The 26,113-nt window shown below is 41.2% G+C and overlaps 1 protein-coding gene across 3 annotated transcripts in view; it reads right to left on the minus strand.

Annotated features, from left to right (window-relative positions):
• CEP85L (centrosomal protein 85 like) overlaps positions 1-26,113 on the minus strand; it is a 163,152-nt gene that overhangs the window by 31,234 nt on the left and 105,805 nt on the right. For 2 of the 3 annotated variants that reach the window (XM_053281068.1, XM_053281247.1), the window contains exons 4-6: positions 16,548-16,669; positions 2,144-2,261; positions 237-419 (exon numbers count right to left, since the gene is read on the minus strand). In XM_053281068.1, coding sequence (XP_053137043.1) covers positions 237-419; positions 2,144-2,261; positions 16,548-16,669 — 423 coding nt within the window. The remainder of the gene's footprint in view (positions 1-236; positions 420-2,143; positions 2,262-16,547; positions 16,670-26,113) is intronic. The other variant, XM_053281153.1, reaches the window with a different exon arrangement.

Genomic DNA, 26,113 nt, shown 5'->3' on the forward strand with positions numbered 1-26,113 from the left:
TTATTAAAACACTGGGTGAAATAAATATGGTGCAATTCAATTTACTATGCATACTCATTACTCCCATCTTCTAATATAATGCAGTTCAAGTCCAATGGGGGGCTATTTTTGTTTTTTGCAAGCATAGCATGTATCACAAGATAGTAGGGACAAACTAGAAGCCTTAAATAACTAAGACATACATGTTTTAGGTCACAGCAATACAACTATTTTGGAAAACCTGGTGTGAGACCCACCTTCTCTTCCATTTTCTTTTTGTCTTCATTGGATCTGTTTGCCACTTGTTTGAGGAACTCACTAAGTTGCAGCTCCTTACTCTGTACTGCTACAAGCTTTGGTTCCAGTTCTTCCCTTTCACAATGGACCACAGATCTCTCCGCAAATTGAGCTTGTATTGCTGTGTTCTCATACTGAGGCTGCTTTGAAGAAGGAAAATGACAAGTTGACAGAAGGAGTCAGTGACAATGAGATTATTAGCCTCATACTGCTGAACAGGGCTCACCGAGGAGGCTCTATCACATACCACTGTGAAGAGAGTAGCCATTTTGGCAAGATAACACATATAGATTATAGAGCAGGTTGGGACAATACACCAGCTGGCCCCTCCACATCATGAGGGGGAGGAGCATGGAAGTGCACACCTCCCCCTCCCCAGGGGATGAGGAGAGGCACAGCCACATATAGTGGTTGGGGGTGGGGTACCCAACAAAACAGGAGCCAAGTAGCTTGAAAAGTTCCTGACATGGTCTTCACACATGTGTGAAGCCCAGAAGTGCAAAAGACAGAGACCACGTTGAAGAACCCCATTATACTACTGCCGGAAGGATCTATACGTCTGAGTGCTCACCTAGAATGACAGTGCTTATTAAATGACTTTCTACTGACTGAAAGTGACAATCTGCCTACAGTCTGACATGACACAGTCCAGCAAATATTTCATCACATGTTTGGGTGACCAAGGTTCTTAACTGATCCAAATAATATTGATTTGGAAGTCCACTGATTTCACTGGCATTTGAGGCCAATCTACACCTTCAAAAAAAGTATGTGACATAGCCTATTCAAACTGTACTATTCAATAGCTCCCCTGCATCAAAGCCTTCTCATACAGAGAACACTAGCATGTCACAGTGAAGGGTGAAGGAGCATTTTGTTAGTTAGATTTTGTTTGTTCATGAGAATTAGTTTTGAAATGAATACCCTTGAACCCAAATCCTTGAATACCTTTCAAATAGTTATTAAGGTACAAGTTTGTGCCTTTTCAGTAGATTAGCATCATTTGACTCAGCAAGCGTATAAACAGTTTAGAAAGAAAAACACTTTCAAGGAAATCCTCAGACTTTCAACACAATTGGTTCCTGAAAACCATTAAATTGAAATGTCTTCATTCTGAACCTATTTACTCATAGAAAACGATGCTATAAATGAGGATTTGATTCCTGAACAAAGGCTGGGTTCTTATTTCTTTCTGCTGCTGTGTCACTCACAGACATGTAGCAGAGAAGTTGATGGTGGAGCATTGGAAGATGTTAACCCTTGCCACCCTGTCTCTTCCTGGCTCTTTCTCACTTTTCCATGGGAGGAAGGGAGACAACTGGGAAGCCTGCTACCATCTCTTCCTTCTCCTCTTGCGCAATGGTTATTGGGGGGAATGGGCCAGGCTTTCTCCATCTTGTCATCACAGCACAGCAACTGAATCTGGAGGAGAAGGGATGGAAGCAGCAGCAGGGTGAGCAGCGGCTCATCTTGGACAAGCAAGTCAGCCAGTCCCTCTGCAGTTTTGGACATTGCAGCAATTGTCACCAAGTCTACTAGTCTAAATGACAAATGTGAACTTAAGCTGTCATAGTAACCTCCTTCCCTAGTCCATGCATGGCAGCTGTCTAGCAGCGCCTCTGTTTCCCTGGCAAGTGTTGTAAAGTTGAAACACAGTTGTAAAGTTGAAACAAGGTGGCAATTTACACACGTCTTCAGTTCCATTTGTCTTAACTTGAGAACTGCTTGTATTGTGTTTCTCCAAATGTAATGTACATTACCATGAGATGATCCCAAGCCTGCAATGATATGAAAATCTGCAATCCAGGATGAGTGCATTCAGGATTCCCATATAAACAAATACAACAAATAAATAACTGCATCCTACCTGGAAACTATTCACGTAAGAGTCTTCACAGTTCACAATGTGCCCCAGTCTTGCTTGCTGAGCTCGCAATTCATTGTCTCTAATCCTCTGATATAAAAGGTTAATTTGCTGGTTCTGCCTGTAATTCATAAGAGTCGGAGCAAAAAGAAAGGAGGAACATTGAAGCTTTTGAATTATGCTGCCAAAACTTTCCATTTTCATCCTCTTATCTATTCAAGTGGGAAAAATTAATACATTACTATCTCAGTTGTTCCACTATTTGGGGATTTACATTAACTATCGGAGCTAAATGCCTACAGTTTGATCAGTAATTCCTTGTGGCACAACAGCCCTCATGTGCACATGAACTCTTACATTGTGAGGACTTCCCAGCTTACTTCAGTAGATTTGAGAGCATTCAAAAAATATCCTGACTGCCAACTTGTACCCTTCATATTCTTTTTTGGCCTTTTAAATGGCATCTATAGCATCTATGCCTCATTACAATTGAGTTCAATTCATCATCTTGTGGATGAATACAATAAAGTTGCATAAAGAAATAAAACACTTATGTAATTCCTTATTTGCAATCTTTAACATCTACTTAGAATTAAACCCCATCCAGAAAATGTGTTTGCCAAAAGCAATGGAATAATTTTAAGGGTTCATTTAATTCTTATGCAATTAGCTTCTACAACATACCATCTTTTCCTGTTTATTAGGTGCTTTCCCCACACAGGGAAAAACTGGGAAGAGAGGGAAATAGGATCCTAAATGCTGAGGCAGACAACCATTGCTGAATTTTGGGGAAGCCAAGGGGTTTATTTGTGGGAGGGGGAGGATGCTGGAGGGCTGATTTCTGGTTTCAGGGCAACGCTGGGAAAGGCAGTGTGGGGGCTGGGGTGTTAGTTTCAGGGTCTGGCTCTTGCTTTAGTTCCAGGCTCTTGGTTACAGAACCAACATCCTCATGCCAGGGAATAGGCTGCCTAGAAACCATACTCTTTCCAGACTTGCTGCTGTTTCTTCCACAGCTCTAGCCTGAATGCTCTCCCTGACTCTGCCTGTCCTCCTGCCTCATCCAAGCTGAGCTTTCCTCCAGACAACTGAAAGACATCAAAGCAGAGTTAGTGACAACCAAACCTTTACGTTTCACAGGGCGGGATGTTCCTGGGAGTCAGGTATTTGCCTCTGGGGCTCCTGGGCAGACCTGGAGGTGCCTCTCGGAGTGAGGTGGGAGCCTGGTTCCATCTCTCTCTGCCCCCCACCCCACAGGGAGCTACATGGTAGCAAGAAGAGTCAGCTACACTACAGATTTTACACTTTCAGTTGTGGACACAATGAAATGCAGCAGCAACCATGCAGCAGGCTAAGAATTGGGATGAATGAAGCAAATGTGCACTTCTAGAGAAAACAGAAGCCATAACTTCAATTTCAAGGTTTGCTTTCACAGGCTCCAGGGCCATAGGGCTCAGCACCCAGAACTTGGAAGGCAACTGCTCCAGTTTGTTCTGGATAGGCGATCCCAAGGGTGTGCTGTCAGCACTGGGGAAATCTGCTCAAAAGCAATTCAGCTTTCTCTAAGGATGGATCCCCTCAGCACCTTCAAGGCCTCTGCAAAATAGTAACACCTCTTTATGCAGTGACATAAGCTGTCCATCTGGAGGTGCACTTCAGCAGCTCAATGTCTGCTGCAGGACATAGGGAACTAGCTGTGCCAGTATCAAGGGTTCATACTGTGGCTCCATAAGAGACATCGGTACTCTACCGGACAAATCACAAATGTTGACCAGGCACCATGGAGCTTTGACCTTTCTCTCAAGCAAACCATTTCAAAGAAAGGGGAGAAAATTGCCACAATGAAAATGACTGGAAATGAAAACAACCGGTTCACAGTGATGCTGGGGGCACTTGGCAATGGTGAGAAGTTGCCTCTGTAATCATGTTTAAAAGGAAGATGCTGCAAAAGAATGCAAGGTGGCTCCGTGGGGTGATAGTACATGCACACGAATGGGGATGGATGAATCAACATTTAATCAAGGACTGGCTTAGATCTGTCTGGTTGGAAAACACCCCAGGAGACACTGAATGCTGGTACTGGACGCATTCAGGTGCCACAGAATGCCATCTATAAAATTAATCCTCTCCAAAGGATTAAAATCCTTCATCCTCCCCAAAGGAGTAAAATCAATCATCCCCAGTGGGGAGATGATGAGCCCAGCTGCAGGTCATGGATATGAGCAGCAACTGGCTGTTCAAGCAGCTATTATGGAAGAAATGGGTGGAGTGGATGTACTCTGGGGTGAGGGAATTCACCCCAACAAGCTGTCGGAAGAAACCAGACCTTTCTGTTATCCTCTGGTAGATCAAAGAGGTATGGGAGGCAATAGATCCTGTCATTATATGGCGAGGGTTCAAGAAATTTTGCCTAACAAATAGGATGGGATACTCTGAAGATGACAGTCTTCAGGTGATATCTTAATCCACTGATTAAGATGGAATTTCAAGGTTTTGTCAGAAACGATGGTGTTGGGAACCCAAGAGAGTCATCCAACAATGAGCCCCACATCCTGCCTCTCTGTCAGCTCTGAGCCCAGAGGCTGTGCCCCCAACCCAAGCAGGTTTGTAAATAAAGTTGTTGATGTCACCTGCTCTCTGTTTTCTACCACTACATGCTTACGCCCTGCCAGAGAAAACATTGCAAGCTGCCTCATGTCCACCTAAGTGCGTATTATGCATGTGGGCATATAAGAATCAGAACCTAATTTTTTTTAGGTTGTTCCAAGATAGCAGCTATTCAAAACGGATGCCAAAGCAAGCTCTGCAAAAACATTCCCTATTTTGCATATAATCCTGTAAATCCTGAGTTGTCTGCCAATAAAAGGGCTCGTGCCATGTGTATTTCACAGCTGATAATGTTGTATGGTTGCTTTAATCCTGTTACCCCCACAGCTGTTACTATTAATCCATTGTATAACCAAAAGCTGATAGAGATTTGCTTAAAAAAATAATAGCATGATGATCTCACAAATCTAGTCAGAGTGTAGCAATGGAAACAATATACTCAACCGTCTGCCATTCTACAGGTAATTCTAGCACTTTCCAACAGATCCAGAATGTAAAGCCTTCTCAAGTCTCTGCTATGCAGCAATTTGGGTCTGCATACTGAAGTGGAATCCACTGCCTCCAAGGTCAATAATAAATTACTTTCTCAAACAAATGCAATGTTCCCTCTTTCGCCAAGTTCCACTATGCCCCTCCCCTTCTTTAACCTAGAATTCCTGGCTCCCATACTCTCCTTGCCCACAGTATCTGCCATTTTCCTCCTACTGGTTTGATCAGGTGCTTATCCTGCTTCAGCACCCTTCAGTTCCAATATAGCACTGCCACCCTAAACAGTTAGGGACTCATCAGAGAGGCCTTTTTCTGAAATGGAAGACTTTAATGCACAGAAGTCACAAAGAACACCACTTGTCAAGCTTCTGCCTCCTTTTCCTTGCTCAGACCATACAAACAAGGGCAACATAACTTTGGTCCTCCAGTTGTTGCTGGATGACAACTGCCATAATGTCTGACTACTGGCCACTGTAGCTGGGGATGGTGGGAGTTGTAGTCCAACAACAGTTGGAGAGCCAAAGTGGAGCAGCCCTGATCTAGACAGAAGATCTTGGACAGAAGACATCCTCTACTTTCCCCATTTTTTCGAGGACATACTACCATTAATATACATCTCTGATCCAGTAGGGCACAGACATCTCTGGTTTTAACCACAAGATATGATAACCCATATGCCCCATGGGGCAGTCTGTTCTAGATGCCAGGTAACAACAGTGTGAGTAACAACAGTATGAGTATAGTTGTGAACTCTCAAACGCAGAGTGGACAACAACCCAGTGCTTTGGAGCACTGGTTAACTTCATAACTCTGAGTAAGGCAAACAGACTGGTCTTTAGACCTATGAAGAGACCATCTGGTTTTAGTGCCTTCTAAAATAACGCTGCTTATTTACTTTGTCACCAAAATGTATTTTTAAATGCCTCAGAATGGTTTACTTTATGAAAACCACTTTACATCCACATACTTGTATTAGAACATAGGTCAAGCATTTTTATAGTACATACAACAAAAATGTGGAACAAAAATCATCATTTTGCTCAAAGTACCCTTTCCTAAACTAGTAATGACAGATATATATGTAAAAACAGACAGTTGGAAAGGGATGATCTGCAAGAAGTTACTCATTTAACTTCTGTAAGTAGAAAAGAGATACAAACCAGACATTTAAAGTTGATCTAAGAGGAGAAAGGGCATCTACAAAACATCTCAAATCTTTTTCCTCCTTTCAAGTTATAAAAAATACTTTTAAAAGCAGCTACAGAAGCTTTGAAAAGATTCTCATTTCATATGAAAGGTTCTCTTTGTACCATTCTATATTCTTAAATAACAGTTTGACTCTGAAAGCCCTCCTTTTCTGAGCAATTTAGAATTCTGTTTCAAAGGTATTTTAACTTGTGCAATGTATTACAGTATTAAATTTTTTTTCATATATATATATATATATATATATATATATATATATATATATATATATAATAAAAAATGCAGGGCCTTATGCTCTAAACACAACATAGAGGCTCTTTTAAATTACTTTGAATAGTCTCAATGAATGTAAAAGGACAAGTTAAGCCTAACTTGCCCTTACAACTTAAAAAGGCTGTCAAGAAGCATTTGTTCAGCCAGGCTTTTAATTAGGTATTGTTTTAATTATCTTTTAAATAGTTTTAATAATGTTTTAAATTTTAATTGTTGTAATGTTTTAATCTTTTTATCTGTTGTTTTTATTTTTGTGTTGTAAACTGCCTTGCATTTTGGGCAGTATACAAATGTGTTAAATAAACAAACAATAAATACATAATTTCAATGGGTTTACTTTGAGCAATTCCCTCAAGTTAGCCATTCTTTCTGTGTTGCAACACATTAATATGGCTCACATGTAGATTAGCAGAACTTCTCCATGACACTGCTACTTTTCTATGTGGCATATATTTGTGGTGGTGTGGCAAAAATTTCCAAATCTGCATAGCAAAACACAACAGATTAATGGCTTGCGTCCCAGAGACATCTGTCATTGGAAGGAAATTAAAAGGGCCTCCACTTGGCAACCATTTCATTTGTACCAGCCCTTATAATCTGTTACAGTTAGTATTTTCCAGTGTATCAATATTTCACACTTCCCCTCCAAATGGCATCCACTGCATTCAACTGCACTAAATTAAAAGGTGTTATCTAACATATTAGATGATACAGCTGGTCCTTCTATTTTTGTTTGGATTTTTGATATTTAACAGCATGGACAGCTCTCAGTATTCCTATATTAATCTCTTCCACTGCTAAATCAGACACACTTCCTAACTGCATCTTTCCTATACTTTGCAAGCTGCTCACTTTATTCCTTCATTTCTGTTCCTAATTTTAAACATACTTCATCTTTATGAACCACTATGAACATGGATCAGCTATAACTTTCCCTCAGTTCAATAAATAGTTTGAATACCAATCTTACAGAATATACAAAAGAGACATCCTATTCACCTATTGTACTCATCCACCCTGGTACACAGTACAACTGATGCATATGAGGCAATGTGTCAGGCTATCAAAGATTTTAACAAAGAGGATTCCCTAGAATATGGTAGGACTGGAAAGGGGCACACAGCTACAGCAAGATGCCAGATCTTGCATGGAAAGAATTAGGGTGTGTTCAGATCAAAGTTTGTTGTTTTTTATGACAGGCGCTACTGATAGTTGTGGCTGAAAGTAACACGGTCCATGCTGCATTGCTTGGCTTGTCACAGATTGTTCTTTTTAGGCCTGTACTTCCAGGATTCTGTCCCCACATCCCCGCCCCCAACAAAAGCTTAAACTTGTTAGAGAGGCAAAACAATTCCCATGATAGGTCTAGACAGATGCCTTTAAATACCAGTTGCATGAGAACAACAGCAAGAGAGAAGGCATGCCCTCACCTCTTGCCTATGGGCTTCTCAGAGGCATTTGGTGGGCCACTGTGATGTGGTCTTGGGCCTGATCTAGCAGGGCTGTTCTTATATACATCTGTTTATCATGGACACCTTTCTATGTTTTTTTAAATTTCTTTTAGCAGAATCTAAATCTGGCTATTCCATAGCACTGAAACACTACTACAGAGTTTTGTCTCACAGACCCCTCCCTCCTTGTTTTAAATTTAAAGCATAGTGCATCAACTTTATTTGGGGTGGTTGTGGAGGTTATATACAGTAGATGCAGGTATGCCTATTTATGCTGGAAAAACACGAAGTACAATGGCAGCAAGGAACCTAAAAATCAAAGTGACAAGAATGCTGGTCTGGACACACTCAGATCTCTTATTTAATGTGGAGAAAGTAAGTATTAGAAGGGCAACTAATAACACAACCGTGGAGGGGCACAAGAAAATTAACTGAGTAGTTCATTAATTTGAAGCACTTTCTACTCAGAGATACTATTCTCTGGGGAAACCAACATCATTGGCAGAGTCCTTGGAAAAATGCCTCATCATCAATATAACCAACATTCAAAAACAAAAAGAGCAGTATATAGCATTATGCAGAATTCCTCTAGATGTGAATGATCAATTATCCCCAGAGAACAGCCTCAAATTAATAACAAAATAAATACAAACCTCAAAAATATCAGGTATTCAGACTAATACCACTGAAACTATCTAGCACTCTCTGCAATGCAAAGTGTACAACAGGTTCAAACAACCCTATTTCTATTTATGTGGAGAAGCCATTCACCATGTAGTTTTGACTAATTCACCTGTTCTACCTTTACTTTATTAATCCTCTATCTATGGAATTTATTTTAACATTTGTAATAAGCTTCAAAGGGGTGTGTGTGGGGTGGCGGCGGGGGGCTGTCAGAAACGATTCCAGTTTTTGCTTTCAGTTTTAGATATAAGCCCAAGATTCCTAGAGTCTGCTCAGTTGTTAGTGTAGAAAGTAGTACCCTTTAGTTCTAAGCAGCCATAGAATCAAACCATAATCTAGGTTCTCCGGTTCAGCTCTGGCTCAGGTATACTTTTTTTTTTTAAAAAAAAGTTTGGTAACCAGTTCAACAACTTTGATACCTGGTCAGTTCAACTTACAATTGCCATTAGGTCCCTTCTAACAAATACATGATGGAGTTATTCACACGACCATTTGGGAGGGTTAGCGGGCAAGCAGGATGGAAGGCTGCAAATCCTTCCCTCCCCCCACCAGACAATCCTTCCAACATTGCTGTGAGCATGGACCACAATCCCAGACGAGCAGCACTGTGCCAGGTAGTGCAGAGCTCCGGAGGCCGGGACAACGTGTCCCGGCCTCCAGGTATCCCACAATGCACTGTGCATCGAGTGTGGGCTAGGCACAGCTAGGCACCCATCTCTGTGTCTCCTTGGGCTGCACAATCTCAGCAGCCACGTTAAGGGAGCCCTCACTACTTTAACCTTGGCTAAGAGCTGGGATTGAAAGTAAGGTTTGGCTGGCCAGGAGTGCTGGGATCTGCACAGATCTTGGCACTCCACATAAGCAGCCTAGCCCTGCTGCCCTAGCCTGGGCTAGGGCTGTTCATGAGAACAGCCTCTATAAATATTTAACTTGAGAAAAATAATATAGTTTTAAACATGCAATTTGCATGCACTGAGTGCCACTTCCTCAACAACGTGTCAGTCATATTTGACAACGGAATAGACAGAATGAGTTTCAGTCCTCCCAAATTCGTGCTACATTGACTGGCTCATGATTTTAGTTTATTTTAGGTATTTCTATTTTTAGGCTCTCAGCATGAAACACAGCCAGTACAAATTCAATTATATAAATTTGTGGTGCAGCCACAGTTAGAATAGTAGATACAGTCCTGATTATCTAATCCCAAAAACGATATCCTAGAACTCAAAGAAGAAAAGAAAGGGAACTTGCAGCCAACATAACCATGTTTACTCAGAAGTAAGTTCCATTTTGTTCAAACAGAAGTACTTTCATGTAAGTGTGCATAGGATTACAGCCTAAACTGATCAAAGGCTTGGAGAATCTTCTGGTGAGGAAAGTCTAAAGCATTTGAATCTTTTTAGTTTAGAAGAAAAGACACCTGAAGAGCACACAGGTTTTGAAACGATGTGATACAGCACAGATACAGTGCAATTAGAACTCAAAGCACCCACTGAAGAGGACTGATAGACTGACAAAACTTCTACAGTGCATAACATTGAATCCTAAAAACTGATGACTGTTTCTGGTTTAGGTAACTTTGTTAATGGGTTAGACAAATGTATGGATAGGCTACCTAAGGCTATCAACCATGACAGCTAGATCAAAACTCCATCTTCATCTGAAGCTGCTCTACAATGAACCATTGATCCATCTAGATCAAGGATTTTCAACCATGGTCCCAGGATGTTCTTAGCCTACAACTCCCATCATCTCCATCACCTTTGGCAGCTGGGGATGATGGTAGTTCAACATCATCATTTAGAGGCCCACGGTTGGGAACCCTTGATCTAGATCAGGGCTGCACAACTTTGGCCCTCCTGCAAATGATGGCATACAACTCCCATAATCCCTGGCTAATGGCCACTGAGGCTGGGTATTATGGGAGTTGTAGTCTAAAAATAGCTGGAGGGTCAAAGCTGTAAAGCCCTGCTCTAGATCAATGCTGTCTAGTCTGACTGGCAGCAGTTCTCTAGGGTTTCAGATAGGGGTCTTTCCCAACCACCACTAGAGATGCCAAGGACTGAACCTGGGACCACCTGCATGCAAAGCAGGTGTTCCACCACTCAACCACTGTCCCATTCTAATCTTCAGAGGCAGTATACGTCTACAGTATGAGATGCCAACAGTTGATGCCCTCCTAGCGAGCTTCCAGAGACATATGACTAGCAATTCATTCCCTATATGAATTGATAGGGAAATGATACTAAACTTGATTGATCATGGTCTTATCTAGGAAGGCAATTCTTATGGTTCTAACTTTTACTGAGATGAGAGTTATTCATAGAAGAATTTGTTTGTGGGCCTTCCTTTGATCAAGTATCTCTTGCTCTGAAATTCTTAATAATCTGAGGCATGGATATAGGGCAGAATATAAACTATTATCTAGAGTCCACCAGTGCACACTTAGGTTTGTCCATGTGAATGCACTTCATGGTGTGGTTAAGGCTGCCCATTTGGGTGGGGGATGTGTTTGGCTCACAACTATCCAACAAATAGCACTGCACGTCAAGATCCAATCACTGTCACCTCAGAAAATAAAGCAAAACCAATTCCCCTAAGGACAAAACCAGTAAGTATCTAATTCAACAGTCAGGGAGCATTATTTATTTACTTATTTATTTGATTTTTATACCGCCCTTCCAAAATTGCTCAGGGCAGTTTACAATTAAAACAAACCATTAAAACAGTAAAGAGCTAAAACAAAAATTAAAAAAAACAATATAACAACAATTAACAATTTAAAAACATTCTAAAACAACAATTAAACAGTCGCAGTTATTAAAAACCCTTAAACCGGGTTAAAATATTAAAACTGATTAAAAAACCCTGGAAAGCCAGGCCAAACAGATACGTTTTAATTTGAACCCGAATCTAGCAAATGGACCACAGGGATGATTTGTTTTGTCTCCAAATCATCCAAATCAGCTAGATTTGGGTACAAATCGATTTGCACCCGAATCAATTTGCACATCCCTACTTGGTGGCAGCATTTTGAACCTACTGATAAATACAGAATAGTTTTAGGAGAAGCCTAGCCAAGCAACCCGACAGGGTTGATTCAGTCAGGTAGTAGTAGTAGTAGTAGTAGTAGTAGTAGTAGTAATAAACTAAAGATTTAGCAGCTGCTTCATGATTTCAATCATTATATCCTGTGGAATGAGAGCAATTCCTCAAACCCTAACGTTTCTATTTACCATCCCTTAAAAAGCCCACTGAATGCCCCTAAGCTGTTTAGGAGAGAACACAGCAATTGTTGATGGGTGTGCTATTATTTTCAGGGCCTTATGTCATACATTTAGCATTTGGCATTTATTCACACTACCATTCTAGGCAATCCTTGCCAAATAAACAGTGCCAGCACTGGCCTGAGCACTGGAGTAGAATGTGTAGCATGCAATGGCCAATCAAGGTCAGAACAATCTCAAGTATTATGAGGGGAGGTGATGGTGTGTGTGAGCATGTGTGTGAGTTTTTAACAGGGAAAGGTAGAAGCAAATATATTAGGTAAAATCATACAAGAATCCACTGCTCCCTCTAGTGTTAAAAAAAAGTCACGTCATTTTAAAAGAGAGAGAGAGTGTGTGTGTGTGTGTGTGAGAGAGAGAGAGAGAGAGAGAAAGAGAGAAAGAGAGAGAGAGAGAGAGAGAGAGAGAATATATACAAAAATAAACTTGGTTTTGGTGAAACAGAAGGAAAAGGAGCATCTTACACCTTTATTATAGCTCATTAGAAATAGTGACTGACATGATGAGCAGCCCTCTGTCGATGGTAGGGCTGCTGCACAACTTAAAAAGCAGCCCTCAAGGTGTAGCAATGGGGCTGCTGTTGAATGACTTACAATCATCTCTGGGCAGCACTCCTTCCACTAGAAACAATGGAGAGAATGGTGCACTGCTATCTGGAGGCAGTTCAAGTCATTCTACAACAGCCCCACAGATTCCTACCATTAATGGAGGGCTGGTCCATCATGTTGGCAACTATTCTTATTGTAAACAAAAATGCAGTTGAACAATTCCCAGAATTACACCCCAATGGTCAACATCCTAATGAACTGACAGTGCTCAGCTGGTTGCATGGGGAGAGGATTTTTGCCGATTTCCTCCACCCTTCAGGAACCCACTTCCGGGGCGAGATAGATTGGCAAAATCTCCCTTCCCTGTACAAGCACAGACTTAATCCAGAAGGCAGCAGCAGTGCATGCAAAGTACTTATGCTTCATTTAGGAAGTTCATTAGTTAGGAGGATGTTTTTGTTAGGATACTAGGTTGCCACAAGGATGCTCATGGGCACGAGTCACTTCTTGAGTATTGCACCCTGAGTCACTTCTTGAGTATTGCACCCTGTGGCAACTTCACTGCTGCTTCTTTGCTTCTGGACTACATTCAACGTCTTGTTTTTTTACCTTTAAAGCGCTATGTGGCTTGGAGCTATTTTGATGGATACCACATTTGCCCATACAAATCCTCTGCATCACAGGGCCTCCATTCAGCAATCACAGACCCGGTTTGCAGCCCTGCCATTGACTGAGATCCAGTGGACGAGACAAGAAAAGGCCCTTTTCGGTTGTGGCCCCTTGGCTTTGGGATACCCTCCCAGAGGAGCTTTGCTCTCTCCAACGGGTATGTAAAAGCATTTGAAGACCCTTCTTTTTAAATAGGCTTTTTAGTGTTTTTATATGCAGTTTGTATCTGTTGGGTTTTTAGATTTGGTTTTAATTGGGTTCCAGTTTTTAGCTAGTTTTTAAATTTTACATTGCTCTACCTATTTTATTGTGATTTATTATTGGCCTCTCATGTAAGGCAACTTTGGCTGACAGCAGTAAGTTTTTTGGGGGGCTGCTGCTAAGAGTAGAGCACATTTTTAAACCTGCGTTGTTGCTACCAAATGTAACAACTAAGTAATTTTTTTTCTTTTAAACGGTGGAACCTATCTGTTGTACTGTGAACATTGTATGATACTTTTTAATTACCTATGGTTAAAATAATAAAAGCATCTACCAAACTACTATAATTTATTATTTTTGTGAGCCACTCTGGGCAGTACTACCCTGGAGGGGTGGGATATAAATAAAACAAGATATCAGCCTATATTATTTATTGTGAGCTAAATGTTCCTACAGGAGTTCACTCACCCACTGAGGAGATACATACATCTGCCTCTTTCAGGGGTCAATTCATAAAACCAGTTTGGAGTATTGGGATTAATGTGTGAATTTTCCTCATTCATTGAATAGTTGCTTGTTTCAGCAAACATTCAGCTCATAGCTCAACCCTGTTTATTGCAGTACCGCTTGGGCAGTACTTAAGGCGATCATACCTTTTCCATATGATCAAAGCTAAGTGAATCCCATATTCTCAACATGACTTGCATAGAGTAGTGATTGTGGATTTTAATTTCCTGCTGAGGCCTGTTGCACTGCATCAAATGCTGCTAAAGATTTTCCAACATCAAGAAGCAACTCTTTTAGGAAGGTGTGTGGGACAAGGGGCTGCAGTGGAAAGCAGATCCTTTACCACTGTAATTTGCCACTTGCCTGACACCAGTATAGAATTTCTTGTAAGCAAATTAATCTAAGATCAACTAAGTTCTTTGTGTGCCTTTAGCAGACAACACTGTGCATCAGAGCACACAGCCAGCTTTAACTATAGTGGTGCAAACACTGATAGAATTACCAATCGGAAATTCTGAATGTGTTTCCATTACCTAGAAACAACTCTCACGACAACTCCTCAAATCTTGATGAGCTAAGAGCCTGTTGAAATACTCCAGTAACAACCTTTCATATCATCATTTCATGCAACAGAGAAACCCTTAGAAATGTTACTTTTATTCCTGATTTATGCTTGTAGTATGTATTAGGCTTTTAATATCTACTGTCACTTTGGTTTTAAAATGTGCTGGAGATCTGCTGGAGAGGTCCGTCTGCAGTTGCCACCGGCTCGTCTGATGGCCACTCAGGGACGGGCCTTCTCCGCTACTGCCCCGAGGCTTTGGAATATGCTCCCCAGTGAAATAAGAGCCTCCCCATCTCTGACAGCTTTTAAAAAGTCTTTAAAAACACATTTCTTCACCCAGGCCTTTAATTAATGTTGTTTTAATGGTTTTAATACTGTTTTAAAATATTATTTTAAATTTTTAAAATTGTTGTAATGTATGTGTGTCCCTCGCCATTTTTGTCTTAATGAATGCTTTACTTTGTTTTTATTCTGTTGTAAACTGCCCAGAGACGTAAGTTTTGGGCGGTATAGAAATGTTTTAATAAAATAAAATAAATTAAAATGTAATCTGTAATCACCCTTCTGACTTTATGCTGTTCTATGACCATAATAAAGATTGATGATGGTCATTAACTGCCCTGACTTGAGAATTAAGTTAATTGTGTATTATGTGAAACACTTAATTTTGCCTATTCTGCTAACTTGGCGAAGAGGCACCTTTTAACGTGGTGATTCTCTTTATTTAGCAGGGGGAGAGTAACTGGCCCTATCCACCCCCAGCACAGTACCTCTAGTGACTGTTGCTGGTGTCTATCATATGTTTCTTTTTAGATTGTGAGCTCTTTGGGGACAGGGATCCATCTTATTTATTTATTATTTCTCTGTGTAAACCACCCTGAGCCATTTTTTGAAAGGCGGTATAGAAATTGAATGAATGAATGAATGAATGAACTGAATATACCACAAATAAATCTTATTGAAGACTTTGCGTTCTAGCACTGTGATAGATCCCAAAGAGTATGTGAATCCTCTCTCTCCACACCATTCACTATTTTAGTGGATCTGAATCCAGTCTTGCTGCACCATTCACTATTTTATAATTGCTTCCCCAAGTACCCCACCCCCCCACCAGCCAAAAAATTTAAAAATCTGCCAGCATATTAACTCTCCCTTAAAAAGAATGTACCGAGTACCTTAAGTGGCACAGCGGGGAAATGCTTGACTAACGAGCAGAAGACTGCCGGTTCAAATCCCCGCTGGTACTATATTGGGGAGCAGCGATATAGGAAGATGCTGAAAGGCATCATCTCAAATTGCGTGGGAGGAGGCAATGGTAAACCCCTCCTGTATTCTACCAAAGAAAACCACAGGGCTCTGTGGGTGCCAGGAGTCGAAATTGACTTGACGGCTCCGTGTCTTTTCTTGTCCCTTTCTGTACCATCACTAGCTCTAGGATATCCTCCTTGGGATGGAGAAACTAGATGGCCCATTACTCACTTGCATGCAGCACATACTTGGCACATGGAAGGTCTCAGAGTCAGTCCCTGGTCTTTCCAGGCAAAGGATCTCTGGCAGATTAACTAGGAGACCTTGGAGAGCTGCTGCCAGTTGTAATAGACTTTACTAGGTTAGATAGAACAATGGTCTGACAATACAAGGCAGCTTCATAGCTGTACTATAAACGTAGCACCACCCAGAATTTATATAATGGCAATATGAGATTCATTCTTTCCCTATCACTCCTACAATCCTAACTACTTTCTTTTATAGCATACACACTGCAGCCTATTAGGCTACTTGCGTGATTTACTGTGAAGCTCAAGTCCCACCACTGTGCACCTCTCTTTAATATTTTTCAGAGTCCATCCTCATTATTTTTTAAATAATAAAAAGCCTCATTTACAAAGTCACCCCTAGGTAACTAAGGATTAGATTACTTACCGATGAATCACAATCTCTTTCTGCCTCAACAATCCTTCTTTGATTTTCATCAGGGATTCCCAATTACTGAATTCCTGAAAGCCTGAAGCTGGGTAATCTTGATGAGCTGATCCACTCAGAACCTGCATAAAAACCCACATAAAGAAGCAAGCAATGTCAAGTTAATAGAAAAATAAAGGAAAATCTCACTCCCCAAAATGAATGTACCTTTACAGTCAAAGGTATGTATACCCAAAATGTATACCAGTGCTGAACTGAGCAAAATAAAACTATACTTTAGCAAGTTCTCATAAAGCCTATAGGAAACCAGTTTTTCTTTTGCACTTTGTAGAAGAGCATGGCAGGAACACAATCTATGGTAGTTTTGGAGTTTATAAAAGTTTTAAATCTGTTTCCACATGCTTTCCTGTCTTGCTTTCCACTTGGATCTAAATGAAAGCTGAAGAGAAATAGGCTTCAATTATCCCAATTTTTCACTGTAGCTAAAAACCTTTCCAATTGATCATTCTTTGTACCTCCAAATAAAGTCTCTCAACATCACACCTGCTATGCAACTGACAGTTTGGGTTGTGTAACAGAGGTCAGTGAAAGCAGATCTTGTAGGTTATAAAAACCACTAAGGGGAAGATATAATCATTGGATTTTAATTTTATGATGAGTGATGAAAATCATCTCTGCTGAATGAAGAAAGGAGAAGTGTGTTTGAAAGCACTTGACAATGACAAGAAGGTCTCTGTTGCTATTTCTAGTTAGTACTTCAAAAGAGTATGACTATGTACACCTACAAAAAGAAATAGTTTGTGAATCACACTTTTGCCTAATCTCAAACTTTGTAATGTAGCATTGTGAGTACTCATTTATTGATTGTTTTTGAATCTGCAGTAATAGAGCTATTGAAATTGTTTAATAAATAATTGTTTTCAACCAATACGTAGGCATGTTTGGAGGAAGTTCCATCTAGCCACAGTAATATTTTCCAGGATAAATGAAAAAGAATACAGTGGCTGACATCCTAACTAAGAAAGCATCCATGCAACAGGAAGATGTGCCCATGCTGTAGGGAGCTTTCTTAGCTGTGCAGGGCAGAGGGTAGGGAGACTATTTTCTCTGATCTCTGCTTCCTCCAGAAATGCTCTGTGCCACCTAAAAATATGTCCCATAGGGCTGTATGACCTTCAGGGATATATTTTCTAGTAGTGCAGGGCATTTCAGGAAGAAGGCAAACTGTGTGCCACAGTATGTGGTACTCTAGAAGCTTTCCAAAGTGCAGGCACGTTTCCCCAGAGTGTGGCTGCTTCCTTTGTAGGGGCTTTCCTCTGTGTTTTCAGATTATTTTCTTTCTTTTGTTGAACAAAACTAAAACAACCAAAATAACTGTTGGGTTGCATACATGCTAGATATCATGTTATTGTGAAGTGTGGAGGTTTTTTTGGAAGGGATGTGTGTATGTAAGTTTGTGTTTTGTTTTTAAACTGTTTGGTATTTGCCATTTTTCTTTTGAAGTGACCAGGCTACGTTGTTTTTGCTCCTTGTTCCAAAGCACACAAATTATTTTTCCACTACTCGTATCCAACTTTTTTTCTAGTGCTATAAATATACTTCCCCTGACATTGCCCAGAACAAAGGCACACTTGATTCATACGCAACACACAACCATTTCCCAAACAAATTAAACAGTGTGTTAATAAAAGAGTGGCAATCTGTTATTTCTAAATATTAACACTGAAATCCAAAACAGTCTAATCAGTACATTAAAAAAGAAGTAGTGGAGGGGAGATAACATTTCACAGACGACATCAGGGCAATCCCAAAAGTAAGCTGTTTGAGAATAGTAGCTGAACTACATTTGTATAATGATGCTAAATTATTATGCAATAAATCAAATCACAAGATGGCTTTTTAATAATAAAAAATTATTTTGATAAATTACAACACTGAGTTGTTCTAGTCTGAAGCTATAAAAATGAATATCTACATGAATATGAATATCTGCAATATTACTCTACACAATGCTGAGGCTTTAGATCAGGATTGCACAACTGTGGCCCTCCAGCTGTTGCTTGACTACAACTCCCACCATCCCTAATAGCCACTGTAGCTGGGCACTATGGGAAGCAAGTGTTTTCATTTTTGGCTTCCATTTTTTAATCCTACAAACACACAGGATATAGTTTAGTGAGTAACAAAGACAGAAAAGCATTTTAAAGATACAACAGGTATGAAAAATGGGTGAAGGTTAAGCATAATTACCTTAGCAAAAGTAAGATTAAGGAGAACATGCAAAGAACATAGAACTATTAAAATAGCTAAAGGAGACGCACAAAAAAGAGGAAAAACTACTATTTGCCAGAGCTGCTGAATAAAGATCAATATGGGCTCATAGTTTATAAAAGCACGTTTAGGTTGACGACTTTCCATTGCTAAGAATGGCAAGTCTACAAGAAACCAATCACTGCAGGTGACTGAGTTTGACGACCACAAGGTTCTTTCTATTTCTAGTTGTAATACCCTTTCAACAAGACAGACATCTGTTAGTGAAATGGTGCATATTTTCCAAGTGATTATTCTAATTGAGGAACCTGCCATCCACTGGTGAAGGCTATCTGCTGGTATTGCTGCTTTTCCCTCTTGGGCCACTTCCAGACAGGAACTCTACCAGCATCAACATTTCAGTGCAGGTGTATCTGTTGTGCAGATACTAACGATATCTGGTTATGCCTTACCATCACTGTGCTGTCTACACTGATCCTGCTAGCTCATTTGGAACAGCAGTGGCAGCAGCTCCCATACTGCACAGAATCCCTTGCATATAAAAGAGAGGTGCGGGCATGGCTTCAGAGGCCCTGTAAAGCACATCCATGCTATTTCAAAAGGTGGGGCTGCGGAGAGTCTACTAAGTATGGTGAAAATGCTCTTTCAATGCTACTCTCATCATCCCCAATGAAATTTGGGGATTTCGCTGCATCATTCCCATTGAAATTTAGCAGACACACAACAGCTGCACCTTCAAGGGAAGCAGTGCAGCCGTGCTGTACAGGGGCTCAGAAGCAGCACCCACACCTCTCTCTTATATGCATGGGGTTCTCTGCTGTTTCATAGCTGTCCTGATATCACACCTGTACTGCAATAATGTCACAGAGGGACTGCACCAAGCGACCAAGGTGACTGCCTAAGAGGAATGGGGAAATCTCTTATTCTGAGCTCTATGGACATTTTCATGCAAAGATGAATAGCACTAGAGAGTATTATCTGCTGAATGACACAACTTTGGATCCAAATGTGTTGAATGCTTCTACAGATTGTAGAATGCTAAAAATAGGACATGATGCCAGTAATGCTCCTTCGCCTTGCCCAGCTAGTCTACTTGACAAGTGATACTCACCCCACCCCACCCCTTTTAAAAGTAATTGTAACCAATCTGTGAGCACAAAGGCGGGGGGGGGGATTCTGCCTAATCCATAATGTTCAGATTCAACCTCTTTTCTTTTATAGTATGACATACTTCTGTAGCCAGCATATTTCAGGGACAGACACAGACAGATTTGCAAAGGGATGACTAAGACCACCTATCACCTCTGCATACTATTGGCCAACTAAAAACATATGGGGCCGATTACCATATGTGGGCAGAGAGGTAGCGTTCAACCTACCTTCTCCCAGACGACCACTCTGAGCCCGTGGCGTGCATGCCACGCGCCCACATGACCAGAGCTGCTGGGAAAAGTGCAGGTAAACAGAGGCCGGGACTCGTTGTCCTGGCCTCCAAGAATCCCACAGTGCACCGTGTGCCGAGCGCAGTGCATTGGGGGATTCCTCCAGGGGACGAGCTCGCTCTGACACACAATCCTGGGTGCCGGGTTAAGGGCACTTTTGTGCCATTAACTTCAGCTAAGAGCCAGGCTTCAGCGGTGGGTTTAGCACTGCAGCAACACCAGGATCCACATGGACCCCGCCAGTTCTCACGGGCAGTCAAGCCCTGGCTTGGCTGCTTAAGCCTGGACTTGGCTGCCTGTAAGAACAGCCTCATGATGTTTTTAAAAATCTAACACATATCATTAGCAAAGAAAGCAATTCCTTTGAATCCTGCAGCCAAGTGAACAACATATTTGACTTCCATTTCTATTCTGGCCAATAATAGAGACAACACTTCTAGGTGGCACTTCAGTTGACGTTCAGACCAAGTGTGTCTGGAATTTTCCAGAGATAACAGAAGGTCTCTCCTAAGTATAGAAGCACTTGTTTTAATAAGCGTTCATATTATCTTTTGATTAAATTTGAATTCACTAAAGATTGTTAGATTATTTCAATGTCTCTTACACATATACACTACAAATATCTTATCAAACATCTTATAATTAATAAATATTGTGGCGGTGTAGTATAACAGTGACATTGTTATCTGTTTTATATAATAGACCTGCATGATGTGTAAAATAATGAAAACTATCAGAATATTTCCAAATAGAGGGCTTTCCGAATATTGCAGGCAGCACACCTGATATCAAGAAAAGAGTTGGTCTTATGGTAGCAAGTATCGCTTGTCCCCTTAGCTAAGCAGGGTCTACCCTGGTTGGATCTGAATGGGAGACTTGATGTATAAGCACTGCAAGATATTCCCCTTAGGGAATGGAACCGCTCTGGGAATAGCCAAAGGTTCCAAGTTCCCTCCCTGGCATCTCCATGATAGGGCTGAGAGAGCTTCCTGCCTGCAACCTTGGAGAAGCCACTGCCAGTCTGTGTAGACAATACTGAGCTAGATGGACCTATGGTCTGACTCAGTATATGGCAGCTTCCTATGTTCCTAAGAGGCCCCAATGGAACTGGGCTGATCCATTCCAAACTGAAAGCCATGGACAAGCAGGTTCAGCATGGGTGGTACAGTATGTAACTCATGAGTGGGCAACTGTAACAACAAGACCCTCTACTAATTAATATCTCTTCTTTGCAGAGCCCTTTGCAGTTTAAACTAGTTATGGGAGAAGCTGCTATATGGACAAGAATGCTCACCTGCATTCTAAAGTGGCACAGTCCAATGAGGGACGTATCACATGAACTGTAGACCAACCTTCAGCTGCAAGTCATCAAGTGATGAGATATCTTAGAGATATACATGGAGAAGAGTCTGGAGGATGAGGACAGACCAGGAGAGGACTTCCAGCAGGAAAAACAGACAGGGCCTTTCCCCAGATCAGGCCTGAGCCTCTGCCGCAATTCTGCTGGCCAATGCACACCCAGCCAAACCACAGATGATGTGGAGGTGCATCATCAAATCTAGGATATTGCTTGGTGCTTGAGACAAATTAGTAGTATTAGGAAATAAGAAGAGATGTGCAATGACAGAAACTGGTCTTAAAAGAGAAGGTATATCTGACAAATACATAGTTAGAACTGTACACTGGAACATTTCTAGTTGAATATAGTTTTGCCTCAATATAATTTTCAAACTCTGGCTGAAAAATATCTCTTCTTCCTAAATGTATCTTCCTAACCTTATCCAAGTAAAATTAAGAAGAGAAGTAATGGGTTTAACGGAGGTGAAGACTGCTTCCTCGAATTGTAGTAGTCACTTTGGGAATAATTAACTAACCAAAATGACGTAAAATGCACTTTTCCTCCTGCTTTAAAAATTAAAATGCTCTCACCATAGATCTGTTAAATAATGAATGGAAAATAATGCATCCTGGATAGCCAGGAATTATTAATGAACCCTTGTTGCCACGTTAGGCGTATGGATCACTGCAACTTATATAAGGAAGCATTCTCCAAGATTCAAGCAGGACTAGCTAGAAAAGCCAGTCTCTCACACTCTTCTTAGCTTACTTTTGTTACACACACACACACACACACACACACGGACCTCGCTATACGTGGTTTCGCTATTCGCGGTTTTGCATGTCCGCAGTCTACAAATATGCTTATATGTTGTGGGGGGGAGAACCTTTCCCACAGTTTTTGCTGGGAAATGGCCAAACTGGACAGATGGACCTGCAGAGCACAGTATAGCTCCCTCTTTAAAGTAATATCACCCTTTTTCATTGTCTTTTGGATGCTTCCTCACCTGCAGAAACCTAACCCCCACATTCCCATAGGCACAACGACCCGTTATTTGCAGTTGTAGTTGAGGAACGGAATCCATATGAATAACGAGGTATGCATCTGTGTGTGTGTGTGTGTGTATCAGTGTTCCTCCTAAGGCATGCACACATGTCTGTGCTCACAAGGTTTTTTTCCTGTCCACTCAGTTAATTTTAAATCCCGCTCAGGTTGACTCCATTCTGAATGCATGTGTGCACACACTGCCTTGATACACCCGCCCAGAACAAATCTCATACTGCACACAGATGAAAAAAAATTGAGAGAACACTGGTGTGTGTGTGTGTGTGTATAGATATATCTCAGCACAAGGAACCTCCTGCTCCCACATGATTACTACAATTTATAGAAGCAATCCTTAACCCTTGATGGGTTGTAATTGCTATAACGGCAGGAAACTCATGAAGAAATCAGAAGAGTTGTCAAGCAACTTATTGTGGGGAATTAATTAAAGGGTTCAACCATTTGGCTCCATTCCAGAGAATGAACTCCTGCCACTTGACACTCTGAAGTATACTTGATAGGACACTTGACTTGCAAAAGTTGGCAGCTTGAAAAAGGCCATCTGAGAGAAACACCATGAGAATGTCCACCTTCTTCATAAGGGTCATAAAGGCTGCTTTGTGTGACTAGAAGTTGCACATGTGCCTGAAAGTACATGCAAATATAATGTGAGCATGATAAAAAACATAACTAGCTCAAGGGCACTTTGATGGTGAAATACCAGACATGGATGTACCATTAATGTCTACTGTGTCTCATATTACTTGTTTCTAGATATGGATGTGACTCATGGAAGTACACCCTTTTTATTTAAGAGGAATGCAAAAATCCAAGAGGCAGTGTGATAGTCTAGGTAGATGTTTCCTATAATCATGCACATAAAGGACTCTTAAAATGAAAGCCTAAAAGAGAGAAAGAGAATGAAATGGCCTTCTGGTAGACCCTCAATGGGCCAAATGATAACACAGGAAAGGAACCAAAAGTCATTGACAAACCCATCACATCAACTGCCTCTTGGTCAGTGATTGGATCAATTTATCACTACATCTTGGCATATTAATTGTAAAGGTTCCAAAAATTAGATAGACCCAGTTCTCCAGTGCAGGTTTATCACTATTTATATCCAAGACACTGGGGATTATTATTATTATTATTATTATTAATTCAATTTCTATACCACCCTTCCAAAAATGGCTCATTTTCTCTTACACAGAGAAATAAATAAATAAATGAATAAGATGGCTCCCTGTCCCCAAAGGGCTCACAATCTAAAAAGAAACATAAGATAGGCACCAGCAACTGTCACTGGAGGTACTGTGCTGGGGGTGAATAGGGCCAGTTACTCTCCCCCTGCTAAATAAAGAGAATCACCACGGTAAAAGGTGCCTCTTTGCCCAGTTAGCAGAGGATGCACCCTGGATAAGACACAAACATGGATGAATGGAGCCTATCCTGGGGCAGAGTGCGCACACACACCCTACATGGACCTTACTAGCTTTGCCAGGCCATGTGGGGGAGTTTGATGTCGAGATGTCCACTTGGATCAGTGGCAGCTGGCCCCTGCAGGGAATGAGCAAGATGCCGACGAAAGATGGCACAGTCTTGCAAGAGTCAGGACAGTTCTTATGAGATCTTGCTACAAGATCTCAGCCGATGTCAGGCTCTCCGCGTGAATTTCTCTGCATGTCAGGGAATATATAATGGAGGACTGGCCAGTGGTGAGGAGGGCTTCTTGTGGAAAGAGCCCGGTGACGCTGACTGAACCCAGGGAAGCAACGCTGAAAGGGGCTTGTGAACGGAACAGGCACCGGAAGTGGTGTTTCGCTCCCTGCTACCAAAGGACTCTGAGGCCATCCTAACCTTCCGTCAACATCAGAGGGCAGTAACACCCACCTCCCTGGTGGGGAGCGTGACACATGGTTGGAATCAGAAATATTTTACATTGTTATAATAAAGAAAGGGAAGTAGGTTAACTTCACTCAATATGATTATCATTCAAAATACAATTTATTGAAACGAATATCCCTTATTTCCTTTATGAAGTAAAACAAAGAGAGAGGAATCAAAGTTGTTTAGGTGGAAATCGGTAAGATCCATCATGGCCTAAATTAAACACTTAAAACCCTTTAACATTTTGCTGAATAATTAACAACTAGCTGGCCCGGGTGCAGAGCATCTGCACCTCTAGTTCTCCCCCTCCTTCCTCCCTACCTCTCGGCTCACCTCCACCAATTCTCAGCCCCGCCTCCAGCCACTGCTGTTTTCTCCCTCACCCTGCTACTGCTGCCGTTTTCTTTTCCCCTGGCTGCCGCAACCGTTTTCTCTCTCCCACCGCCACCATTTTCTCTGTCTGCCGCCGCTTTCTTCTCCTGCTCCCGGCAGCTCGCTTGCAAACTCTCGTGAGAGCTGCCACACATGGGATTAGCGACGGGTACATCTTAGAGAATTATTTATACAGAAGATATGGCAGTAAAGTTTATGTGATTAAGGGGGCAATCCTATGCACACTTAATTGAGAGTAACTCCACTGGGCTCAGTAGCATTTACTTCAAAGTAAAAATACACAGGATCAGGCTGCACTTCTCACAAAAATTAATAGGACTGAATTCTGTGCACATATAGTCAAAATTATGTACTCTGAAATCTCATTGAATTTCAGTGGAAGAGATTTAAGCATTTATTTGACTCTTTCATTGAAATGAAGGAACTTATAGGTCCTTAACTTTGGATTATGCCCTGTATTTAAAGCAGATGGGGTAAGATTACTTTGGGATTTGTTTGGCTGCAATTCAGGCCAGGAGCACACCACACTGTCTACAACGGAAAGCAGAATTCCATGAAATTGAAAAGCTCCTTCAATCTGCATAGCTGGCAGGTTGATGCCCTGATTTCATCAGAAACATCTGACCATGAGCAATGAATTAGTATTTCTGGCCATTAACCAAAGAATATGTTGTGTTCTAAGGTTTCCTTCCTCAAGAACCTATAGAACTGTACTACAGGTTTCTGCAACAGCTCCACATCAAACTGAAACCATTACTCCAGCTATGAAGGGATGCCATGCCTGTACAGGAACTCAATTTAACATCCTAAAAATTTAGGATGCTAATTATCCAAAGGCTAATAAATGCAAATTAACCAAAGATATATTTTATCACCATGCAACACAAAAAGGAAAACAGAAAGGCAAAATGAATGGCAAATGTATACAAATATATTTTTGGAACTATAAAAGTCACTCCCATGCTGGCATAAACAGCTGGAATGTTGTGTGAATTAACATCATATGATTTTCTAGTGCATTTTTGAGAACTAGTCTGGGATTTCATGGGTTTCTTGGACAGACATGCCAGCTTGTACAACTTGTGGCCCACCATGGTGAATGCAGACATATTTCTGGCCAGCCAGATACTTGATAACCCTCCCAAATACAGGGAGTTCAGCAATCCCAGTCAAACATCACCCATGTC

Source organism: Hemicordylus capensis, chromosome 1 (genome assembly GCF_027244095.1).
Source record: "Hemicordylus capensis ecotype Gifberg chromosome 1, rHemCap1.1.pri, whole genome shotgun sequence".
NCBI classification, from domain to species: domain Eukaryota; kingdom Metazoa; phylum Chordata; class Lepidosauria; order Squamata; family Cordylidae; genus Hemicordylus; species Hemicordylus capensis.